Source organism: Dipodomys ordii, unplaced genomic scaffold, assembly GCF_000151885.1.
Source record: "Dipodomys ordii isolate 6190 unplaced genomic scaffold, Dord_2.0 Scaffold113, whole genome shotgun sequence".
NCBI classification, from domain to species: domain Eukaryota; kingdom Metazoa; phylum Chordata; class Mammalia; order Rodentia; family Heteromyidae; genus Dipodomys; species Dipodomys ordii.
In genome coordinates, this window is record NW_012267329.1 from 1376296 (window position 1) to 1388544 (window position 12249).

The window sequence follows — 12249 nt, forward strand, 5'->3', positions numbered from 1 at the left end:
GACCTGTATTGGAAAAAAAAAGATTTCTTCCATAAAATCAAGATTTCCAGACATCTGAGCACACATACACACCCTTTTTTTTTTTAAAGCATCGAAATAGTTCAGAAATCTTAACTATTTTCTGGATGGAAAAAGTTAATCTTAAGAGAGTAAATACTTCACTACTGAAAGAACAAATCGGATATTTGAGTCTTTTTCTTGGATTCAAATGTAGTCCTGAGCCCATGTTATTCAGCTTTCTGTCACTGTAACAAAAACACCAGAGATCATTAACTTACAAAGAGAAAAGGTTTGCTTTGACTCACAGTGTGTGAGGTTTCAGCCCATGATCTTGTTGCTTGGAAACTGTGGAGGTCAGCACATCATGGTGGATGCCAAGCTGTTCACCTCATGGCTGGGAAGTGAAATTGGGAGACTGGAGTCCCACATTCCTTTTTTAAGAGTGCACTATCTCTTCCTCTCCCAGCCAAAGATGAAGGTTATACTCCCTGCCAATAGTACCCTTGTGGGAACCAAGCCTTTAACACATTGGCTCTAAAGGATACTTTCTCTCACACTTTATAGCAGAGCAATGATATAGTAAGATTCTTAGATACTGTAATAACGAGGCTACCATCTGTATATTTAGGTCAGCAGACTGGTAGGCATCAGATTTGGGCAGTCTACCCAAATTAGCTCATTTCATCTTCACTGAACTCTGTTACTGTGTTTCTCATTTAATGGATGAAGAAATGGGGGTGTAAGAAGGTAGGAGGTCAGTCAGAAACAATACCTAGTAGTATGTCCAGTATACAAATATGGTCACATACAGAGCAGTTCTCTATTCAGCCTCAACAAATCACCAGGAACACTCTTCATCTTTATAGATCAGTAAGTATGTGCTAAGTGCCTGCTCAGCACCTGAGCTTTGACATGTGCTTGGGGTGTCACATTGGCAGAGTGTCCCTGCCCTGAAGGCATCACAGTCTAAGGAGGGAGGAGACATAGCTAAATTAAGCAACAGTACAGACACAGCCCAATCAAGAGTATTGCAGAATCCCAGATGCAGAGCTTGGCTTGGAGAGATGGTGTGGGAACTGGCTTTCAAAGATGGTATAAAGTTTCTCAGGAAACCAGAGGGAGCAGGAAAGGCATTCTGGGCCATGGGCAGAGGAAGGGAAGGAGGGAAGCAAAGAGGAGTGCTGTATAGGAGAAACATCAAGTCATTGGCCTTGGCTTGAAGGTGAGGAAAGCTTGAATAACTATTTGGAGAGGAAGCTGAACATTATCTCATCCAACAACAAAATGTTGAGTACCCACCATATGCCAGGCTCTGTATTAGTGCCAAAGGGGCAGTGGTAAAGGAGATAAAAACAGCTCACTCTCCTGATTATCCTGCTCTCCTGTATCATAGTCACAAAAACAGAAGGAAGCGCTTTGCATAACACTTAGCTGAAATCCACATCTAGAGTAGATGGACAGTCAATTCTATATGCAGTGGGGGAAAACGTGATTAGATGTGGCTCTTTGACTCTCACTTCTTGTTCTCCAGATCCAGTTCCTGTCAAGGAAGCCATGGCAAATACTGAGTTAGGCTGCTTAGCAAGGGGGTCAAGGGACACCCCCCCCCCACCTTGTAGGTGAGGCGATGTAAGGAAATAGCTGCTAGAAAGCTTCTATTCAGAAGACTTTCCCTTCTGGCCAACAAAAGGAAAGTAGCAAAGAAGAGAGCCTTATGTCCTTGTCCCTATGTGAGAACAGATGCTCAGGGTGTGACATTAGGTTCTGCAGCAGCCATCTGGGGACCCTGGGGTCAGTGGAGCTGTGTTCCTTCCTGGACACTCTAGAGGAGCATCTACTTCTTTGCCTCTTAGCTGCTAAGGTGGTGTATAGCCCCCTCTTCGAAGCCAGCAATAGCAGGTTTGTCCTCAAGTACTGTTTCTCTGGTTCTCTGTAGTGGAAGGTTCCTTACTTTTAAAACTGAGCTCTCCTCAATCTTTTCTTTTTTGGGGAAGGGGGGTCTGGTTGTGGGGCCTGAACTCTGGGTCTGGGCACTGTCCCTCAGCTCTTCAGCTCAAGGCTAGTGCTCTACCACTTGAGCCACAGAGCCACTTCCGGCTTTTTTTTTTTGCTTATGTGGTGCTGAGGAATCGAACCCAGGGCCTCATGCATACAAGGCAAGCTCTCTACCGAGCTACCTTCCCAGCCCTCTCCTCAATCTTATCAGAATAATTTCCCCAGAATCAGCAAAATCTTCCATGCCAATATCCTTAACCTCACCAGCAGTCTCTGTGCCACATAAGACAGACATTCACAAGATGCAGGATTTAAGCCATGGTCATCTGTGGGAAACCATTACTCTGCTTACCCTAGAGAGGTGAAGCTGAGCCCTGAAAATTGGGGGCTAGGGAAGAACCAATCCTGATCACCACTGTCTCTGGAAACTTCTAAAGCTAGCTACTGATATTATTATAGACAAAATTCCATGACCCTGTCATTTTGCAAAGCATTCCTCACAAACTATTTGCATGATGCCAAACAGGCAGGAGAACTTAGCACCACTGGGTGAGTTTTTCACAGACAGCTAGAAAAAAGGGAGGCAGAATAGGAGTGAAGAGAAGCACGGTGTGAGAGGGAGGGCACAATGAGAAAAGGGGCAAGTGTTCCTATTTTCTGTAAACTCTAAATCTTCCAGAAATGCAGGTAATTTGCTGAGATTACCCTCAATAGCTGGAGTTCCAAGTATGGTTGCACAGGACTAATAGAAGCCATCGCCATGGAGACAGCAGCACTGGAGTTACTCTGTGTAAATAAGCCTGGGAAAAGGGGCAGGAGATGCCCCTTGTGAAGGTGCGGTGTTTCTGTTGCAGAGAGGTTGGCAAAAGACGTAGTCAAATTTCACAAGAATCTCAGTGTTGGAGTTGAGTCTCTTGCAGACAGGAAGAACTGCTTTCAAGTTTACAAGATTCAAGCAGTGTGGCCTCACCTCTACCAACAGGCAACAGTTCAGGAAGAGATGTCATTCCATCTTTCCTACCACTTTCTGCCATCACAAGTGTTGCAAGAAGAGCAGTCCGACCACACATTCTCCTCCCTGCTCCCAGTGGGGGATAGCACAGGTGGCAAGTGGGGGGGGGGCGGGGGAGAAGAGGAGGCAGTCATGGAACTTTGAAGAGGCTGAATTTAACATCTGATCTCAATTTAAGATCAGATCACTTTAGTAACTCAAAGTGATTTTAAAATTAGAGGATGTCACTGAAAGCTTGATGAGAACCCATTTCCCAGGGGAAACCTCCATAATACAGTGAGCAACAAGAAAAACCATTACTGCTTATTCATTTCCACAAGTTAGAAATTTTTATTGGGGGAAGGGGTAGGATTAACCTAGGGTCTCACTTAGCTCAGGCTGGCCATCTTCCTGCCTTGGTCTTCTAGGTGCTGGGATTACACAGAAGTGGGACTTGGCATACCTGGTTCATTAGTTTGGACTCTAAGCAGGCTTCTTAAGTCTCACATTGGAGGCTGGAAACTGTGCACTGTCTATGAAGGGAGGCAGCAATAGGGCAGAGAACACAGGAGGGCTTTATTCACTCATAATTGGGGGTGGGACTAGGGCAAGCAAGGCTCAAGGAGTAGAGCACTCAGGCTGAGTTCACATTCCCAGTACTATAAAAAAGCAAAACAACAACTAATAAAATAATTTGGGGCTGGAAAATTCTTGGTCCTAACCCACAAAGACTGATCTCTCTGGGGTGGTTAGTAGCTGAGAAGTGAAAAGAAGTACTGACAAGGGGAATGGGACACAGCATTGCCTGAGATCTTTAGTGGTCCCAGGCTGGCCCCGACTTACAGCTGGATATTTCTCTAAATGTTCACACATACTTCAATGCATTCTTATTTATCCAGTTGTCTTGTTTCTGAAAGCCAAGTTGTAAAAAATTAACACTGGATCTAACCAAATGTCATGGTCTCCCTCTTCCTCATCACATGGAAAGAGCCTCTTGATTTCTCACACGAAACCAAGGTGACCATGAGCCAGTTCTCTGGACTGTGAAAGGTCCAATATAACTCCCTTCAATCCTCCTAGAAAAAACATACAAATTTCCATCAGGCTCCAGAATCATGGAATTCTTAGTTTTTGACTGTTGGTGACAAATACTGGTTTTCCAAAAATTACACAGAATTGTTTGGATGGAATAGTTTTATTTAGCAAACCCAAAACTTGCTAATTCAGAGTTTCCTATTCAGTGACTGTACTACAGATCATAATTTGCAAGTATCAAGTGCAAAGTTGGTCAGGGCCTGATGCTGAAGAACAGGACAGTTCCAGAGGGAAGTCAATATCCAATCAAAAAGGAAATACTTGCCAATGACAAGAACAAAAGATTTTTATTGTGATTCATACATTCCCAGATCACTTCTGGGTTTAGTGACAGCACTGCAGTGTGGTGATGCTGTGCACTTGATGACTGGCGCTCTCTCAGCCACCGTGTATAAAGTATCACAAACCACTCCAAACCCCCAGAGGGGTGACTGGCGCTCTCTCAGCCACTGTGTATAAAGTATCACAAACCACTCCAAACAGTGCGTATGCCACTAGTGGCTCTTCACTGTTTTGTAGGTGGAATCCCATCTTCTCAGAATTGTATTTTCCATTACAAGAGATCAACAAACAGGCTTCCTTCGTGCACTGTTTTTGTCTTACAGGATTACTGTCCCTTGGTATACTTTCTTGATTTGAGAAGTAGACCTTCAACTAGCAGGTTTCTGCAGACCAGCTAGGTCTTGGAACAAGGCTTGGTCTTGGAACCATAACTCAGCTCTCTTTGGCCAGAAGGCACCTCTCACCCTACATTTCTGAAGCAGAAATGTCAGGTCACAACTCATTTAGCCTCCCTGTCTTAGGGGACAGGGGACCATAGGCTCCACCCTCACTGGCTCAGGCACTTGACACAGAGCTGCCGCTAGAGTTTGCTTACCTGACTCTAAGGCCCATGGGACAGAGATACATGGTACCCTACCTCTGGTAACCAATCCCTCCTACCTCTACAAACTCATTCTGAAAATCTCGCCATATTCTTTACTGAGATTATTAAAGTGCAACATTGTGTTTTCACTCACTATATCAGGCACTGAAATGCAAAAGGCTTTTATTTTTTTCCTTTCTATAATGAAATATATTTTCTTTATTCTTGGTATTTGCAATATGCTTATTTTAGAAGTAGCAGTTAAACACAAAATGAGCAACAACAAAACCAGAGCAGAAGGCACAGACGGAGGAGGAGCAGAAAATTTTGCCATTTACTCTTAAGGCGAACCAAAGCAAAGCAAACCAAACCCCAAAGCCCATTTTGCATACAAGTCTGCCTCCTCTGCTTGCCAGAAGTAAATCCTAGAAACAAACCCTAGTTATTAGTCCCTACATCCCCAGAAAACAGGCCTGGGCCACCACCAATTTGCCTCATATCAAATCCAGAAACCCACAAGACATTTCCTCACAAATGTTTCTGATTTTTCCTTTCAGAACACCACCAATTAAATGAAGACTCTGCTGAAAGCTGTACAGTTTACACAGAAAAATTAGCCAGAAAAATACCTTACAAAGGATTTTTTCCTTGTTGATTCTAAGAGATTTTTAAGATATAGAATTCTCAATGACTATATTCAAACCATATAGCCAACTTTAATGCTATTTCCTATTACATCCTCCATCAAAGAAAAGAGATCAGAATCTGATTCTGAAGTACTGACAGGATCCCCCTCAAAGTTAGATATTAATACTTTTCATCCCTCTTACGTGAACTTTACTGTTTATATACCTTATCATAGAAACATTTATTCAATACATTTACAAAATATTATATTTAAAGTAACAAATCTGTTCTTAACCCAGATTCTTCATTCACAAAAATTTAATGACTAACGTAACACAACAGAATGAACAACTGTTTTATTGGCATGTTCATTGTTGTAAACAGCATCTGCATGAAAAAGTTTTACCAAAACCTTTTTATTGATGTTTATAAATTAGAATCTCAAAATTTACGTAGAGTTGTGTGTATTGTATGGTTTCATTTAGCAACGCAAGAGCTTGCTGATTCTGACAACAGACTGCAATGAAATCAATCCTGTTGACTGCGTTGGCCTGCACCGCAATTTAGTAGCAAGTTCGTTCCATATGATGGAAGAACATGTCCAGCAAGGTTAAACCACATGGAACTACAAAATGACTCTAAAAATTAATACAGGGTTTACAAGCACTAGGAGCTTCAAACTTGAAATCTTCAAAAGTAAATGTACAAAGGGGGGAAAATGAAGCTGCTAGACAGAAAAACCTCATTAACAAGGGCAAATACAATCCTATGGGACCCAGCACTGAGGAACCCCACTGAGTGCAACATTTACATCGACTGCTCAACTTCTCCATGTAGACATGAACAGAACAAATGATATGCAAAGAGAATGACCATGGGAAATAGCTGAACTGTAATTATGGCAACTCAACAGGATAATTTTATTTACATGCTAAACGAACGAGTTAAATATATTCTCTGCACCCAGAACTTAAGTACAATCAGTGGTAATTACAAAATTGCAGCAATCTGAGCTGCCACCTGCTGGGAGCCCTCTAAGGGAAATGTTTTGAAATATTTTCCAGAATCATGTTCTTAACACTTTGTAAAAATGAAACAAAATAAGATCATAACTTCACAATTCTTTTCTGGGTTATGGCTGGTTCTAAGAATTTGTTTCTTCAACTCCTTTTAGCTTCTTTCCAAGAGTCAAGACATGTTGCATTTACTTCTGAATTGTCAATGAGGTAATGTGTGTATCAGTGAAATAAACAGAAGATTCGTTCACTCATGGCCTTTGCACAGCTTTTATTATTAAGCTATGAGCATCCTGTTTGAAGCTAGTTTCACTAGCAGCTATGTGCACATTTGTCCGCATTGAGAGAAGTTTGCTCATTCCCCTTCCCCTTTTATAGTAGCAGGTTCTGCTTGGATTTTATTATTTTGCACATCCCTTTTTCATTTTACAGTACATTTGACTATAGTGCACAACATGATTCCAAGTCAAACAGTGCCCATTGGGCACTGAGCTTCTGATTGGTGAAGGACTGTCCAATCAGTGCTGGTATCACACTGGGTTATCCCAACCATGTCCGGCCACAATGGCACTACACAGTAGTAGTGAACCATCTAATTAAAACCACAAATCCCCCATGAAAATGCTATACTAACAGAGTCAGTCTTGAGTCAGGTCTTTATTTGGCGCTCCATCCAGATATATTTTTAGTGCTTTCTCTTTTCGAGGTGAGTATGTCACACGATGTCCAGTCTTCTGGAGTCGACTGCTTTCTTTTTTCATCAGTTCATTTCGTTGCTCATCTGTCAACTCCATTACTTCTTCTGTTTTATCTCTTTATTTAAAATATAAACATGAATTGTGTATTAGACCAGTTAGCCATCTGCCTCTATTAATTCAAGCTTGAATATGCTGATGTTTCTCAGGAGGATAATGAAATCTGATTTGTCACTGGGGAAGTTATATAACCTCAGCTACCAGAATATCCTGGATTTCTAACATGTTTGTCATGCCAGCACATTGCTCCCTTCTCAAAAAGGCACAGAATAATTTCCTCAATTTTTTTTGGGGGGTCTGGTCATGGGCCTGAACTCTGGGCCTGGGTGCTGTCCCTCAGCTCTTCACCTCAAGGCTAGCGCTCTACCACTTGAGCCACAGCGCCACTACCGGCTTTTTTTTTTTCTGCTTAGGTGGTGCTGAAGAATTGAACCCAGGGCCTCATGCATGCAAGGCAAGCACTCTACCACTGAGCCACCTTCCCAGCCCCTCCTCATCATTATTAAAAGTAACAATATCTAATGTCATTGAACATACACTTATGGCACATGCTAGGCAATAGCTCTAATTTTCCTGTTATCTTACAAGAACGAGATTACTGTCATCATTTTACAGATAAAGAGCTGTGTAAATAATGAAAGGTTGGTTTCAACCTACACCTGCCAGGGTCTAAGAATTAGTCATTTTTCCTCTGTATCTGTGTTATCCAATATGGTAGCCTTTAGTCATACATGGCTATGGAGCAACTGAAGTATGTCTGGTCCTGATGTTTAAGTAGTATAATATATAACATTTCTAAGTCTTAGAATAAGAAAAACAATGTAAAATATCTCATGAATGATTTAAAAATTTTTGGTAGCCTGTAATAACATTTTTGATAGATTAAAATCATTTCATTAAATTTACATTTGTTTTACTATTTTTAATGTGATTACTAGAAGATTTCGAATAATAATACATGACTTTTATTGTACTACATTGGTTAGTGACAAATGATACCAAAACCATAGTTTAGAAATGGAAACAAGATATTTATGCACACCAAAAATGCTTTATCACATGAAACAACAAAATATTCAACGTTACCTGTAAAATATGACTGCACCATCATCACAGATATAAAGAGGCCAGACATTCAGGGTAGAAACTTTAGGATTCCAGTCCAAATCCTGGTGAATATCAAGGACAGAAATATCACAAGGAAAAGTTCCTCTACCCTAAAGAAAAATGAAAGAATGTATAAATCACACTATTTGCCATGTTTATTGTGTCTCAATCTGCAGATGCAAATACTCTTAGGCTTTACCTTGGCAAATTCTAGATCTTCCAGAGGGATTCCACTGATTTCAGTCAACTGTAAAGGATAAAATCTATGTAAGTTCATTAAAATAAATTTGCTTAGTTATTTTCCTTTTATACCTCCAACAGAAATAATTTAGTTTTAGAAAAATAACATGTTTGATATGGAAGCTTATAAGGGCTCTAGTTTGTGTTCAAGTGGCAGAGTGTCTCCCTAAAAGTATTAGTCCATAGTTCAACTCCAGTGCCACATACAAATAATGTAGAAAGTAGAATTTTCTTTTGCTGACTCCACAAATATGTCTCAGAAACATCAAATTAGTATATTTTATCTAGATTTTTTCCTACATACACACAAATACATTCATACAATTCTGTATTTATGCAATATTCCCATGCAATAATATTATATAGAGAATTTGATACAAAGTAACTTTCACAGATCAAATTCCTAGACATGAAATTGTACTTCTGGAATACTGACAGTACCAAATGAAAGCTTGAAAAAGTTACATCAATTTCAACAATCCAAGCATGCCATATCACCTGTTTTCTCAACACTGGTAATTTCAGCTATCTTTTCAGTTTCTAAATCTACCCTAAGTGAAAATGGGGAAAATGAGGTTTTAATATATGTGTGCATGTATTTCCACACATATTTTTGCAACTATTACACATGCTATGCATATACACACATGTGTATATGAGATACAAAGTATACATATTTACATATATATGTAAATTAATGAGATATAAATTGCTTGCTTGTGGGAACCCTAGAGCCCTGTGGGTCTGTGACTGGCAACAGATTTCACTGGTATCTGAATGATACTAGTAGAAACACTCCAGTATGTGTGGATATTTGATCTTAAATCATCTGAGTCAAAAGACAGGTCCCAATTTATTTATCCTGCCATCCTGGATCTGTTACTGAAACTGCCTACCACTTTACTTCTGTATTTCCCATTTTCCACCCTCTTGGGTAACTTGCTATTTAACTTTTATCTCCTTATACCATCCTTAAGAAGGCCCTAGGCCAATATGAACTTGTAAAAGTGGAGGCTGAGTGAGACACCTTTGGCTTAACTGAATCTGTTGGTTAACTCATTCCTCATCCTAGGTGGTACTGCATTGTTACTTATTTAACATTAAAATGATCAAATATGAGCTATCACTGCATGGGCATTTCTTTTAACTGTTGCTCCGGAGGCTGGCACTTATTGATCTATTCATGTTCTTAGCCTTTTTTAAAATTTAATTTTATTGTCAAGGTGTGTACAGAGGGGTTACAGTTAGATATATAAGGTAATGAGTACATTTCCTGTGTGCCTTGTTTGCCTATTTTTAAATTAGACTATTCATCCTCTCTTAAGAAAGTAGCTTCATATAAATTATGGAAATCATGTTTCATATAATTTCAAATAATTTTTTCTGTTTTAAGACTTTTAGCTTTGCTTATAGTTTGTTTTATAGGTTTTATCATTATTGTTTGGCCAGTCTATTATTTTGCTTTACTTTTTATATAAATTTAATATATTTAGAATTCATTTTTGTGTCTGGTGTTAAGCACAAAGATAAAATTTTCAAAATGCTTACTGAGTTAGTACCACTGATGGAATAAATCACCTTTTCTGCAGAGATTTTTAGTTTCCACTACAAAATACAGAACAAACCTTCATCTGGATTTTCAGTCCACTTCATTTTACTTACTTCTAACTAATCCTAACTACTTAGGATAAAGTTGATTCAAGTGCAGAAAGTAAAGGTCTACTTCTAGATGACTAGGAGCCAAAGTAATTTTCAAAGCATCAACCAGAGTATGATATAAAGCATAACAAAGACCAAAAGAACCTGCTGTCAATAGTGGGTTGGTAGTCACTTGGCGATACAAGAAAAACATGTATCAGCTTCATTATGTTTAAAATGAACTTACCTTCTCTCGCAATTCATCAACACTACTGCTTTCCAACACAACCTCCTGGAAGGGATCCAACTTCATTTCTGAAGGCCTCCACCGTCGTGATAAAAGGGCAAGCTGTGACATGGACTTCATCTTCTCTATTCCTAAGAACATGCAAGATTATAATATATCCTAAGAATTGATAATTTGACTTTTCCTGTAGTTCCTGACTTAAAAAGATTTACTCCAGGTGTTACTCACTAAAAGTGGGAAAAAAAGAAACCATTTATCCCAAGTCTTTTGAGAATAAAAGATTTATTCTTCCCCTCAAGTCTCAGAAGACAATTGTTCTTTTATAAACCATCCTTCATCCAGTACTGCTAATTCTACTCCTTCCTGATTCCTGTTGAACATTTTGCAGTTTATTCTCCTCCCTGGATCTTCAATCTTTCCTTCTCCAGTGGTTACTACTCTAATAAAAAATCATAATCAAGCCACCTTCATTTTATTCCTTTTTCCTCACTAAAGATATCATTAACACTTGTTTTCATTTACTCAATTTATCAAGTCCTCAAATCTAGCTCAGATGTCACTTGTCTCTGTGGTATGCATAAGAGTGAAGGAACTGATTCAGTACCCTGTTACCTCTCATTTTATTTCTATTTATTTATTTACTTTTGGTGGGTTTTGGGGCTTGAACTCTGGGCTTGGGCGCTGTTCCTGCACTCTTCAGCTCAAGGCAAGCGCTCTACTGCTTGAGCCACAGCGCCACTTATTGGAGAGTCTCACGGACTTTGCTGCCCGGGCTGGCTTTGAACCATGATCCTCAGATCTCAGCCTCCTGAGTAGCTAGGATTACAGGCATGAGCCACTGGTGCCCTCTCATTTTAGAATAGTAGGTTTGCAGCTCTGAGTCTTCCACAGACAGCGTACATATGGTGGGCAACCTGCTATTACTTATTTTTGTAGCACCAGGGAATAAGCAATGCTTGGCAAACTACAGCTAAAAAAAGTTTTTTTTAAAATTTAATCTTAATCACATGACTCAATGTTTACATGTTAACATATATACTGATATGGCCATGTGCTGATAACTCCTGCTTATAAATCTAGCTACTTAGGAGGCTAAAATCTGAGGATCTGGACTGAAACCAGCCCAGGCAGAAAAATCCAAGAAATTCTCATCTCCAATTAACCAGAAAAACACTGGAAGTAAAAGGGGTGTGGACCCAAGTGTCAGAGTGTCTCACCTGTATATATGATAGCAATATAAATGTACATATATGTATACATGATAGCTATGCACTACTTTCTAAATAATCTACCTCTGCAAATATATGCCCAATCCTTTCCCTATATAAGGGCAATTTCTGTCCCATTTAGCATCACCTCCTAGCTACCCAGATATAGTGGTTATCACTAAGACCCTTAGACACAGAAGGCAATCACAATCTGAAGCACTTGCCCATATACTAAGGCAGATCGCACATTGGTACTTCTTTCCTCCCCACTTAACTTGCAACTAATCAGAATTTCAACTATTCAAAAAATATAATTTCAACTACTGAATTTAAACTATTGAAATTATACCTAAAAGAATGTGTGGGAGGGGCTGGGAAGGTGGCTCAGTGGTAGAGCGCTTGCCTTGCATGCCTGAGGCCCTGGGTTCGATTCCTCAGTACCACATAAGCAAAAAGAAAAAAGCC

At 39.7% G+C, this 12249-nt stretch overlaps 1 protein-coding gene across 2 annotated transcripts in view; it reads right to left on the reverse strand.

Annotated features, from left to right (window-relative positions):
* Positions 1-6469: 6469 nt before the first annotated feature.
* Positions 6470-12249, reverse strand: part of Usp47 (ubiquitin specific peptidase 47) — a 96038-nt gene continuing 90258 nt past the window's right edge. For both annotated transcript variants that reach the window (XM_013028775.1, XM_013028774.1), the window contains 4 exons: positions 10577-10707; positions 8651-8698; positions 8431-8561; positions 6470-7402 (listed from right to left, as the gene is read on the reverse strand). In XM_013028775.1, coding sequence (XP_012884229.1) covers positions 7228-7402; positions 8431-8561; positions 8651-8698; positions 10577-10707 — 485 coding nt within the window. In that variant the 3' untranslated portion in view covers positions 6470-7227. The remainder of the gene's footprint in view (positions 7403-8430; positions 8562-8650; positions 8699-10576; positions 10708-12249) is intronic.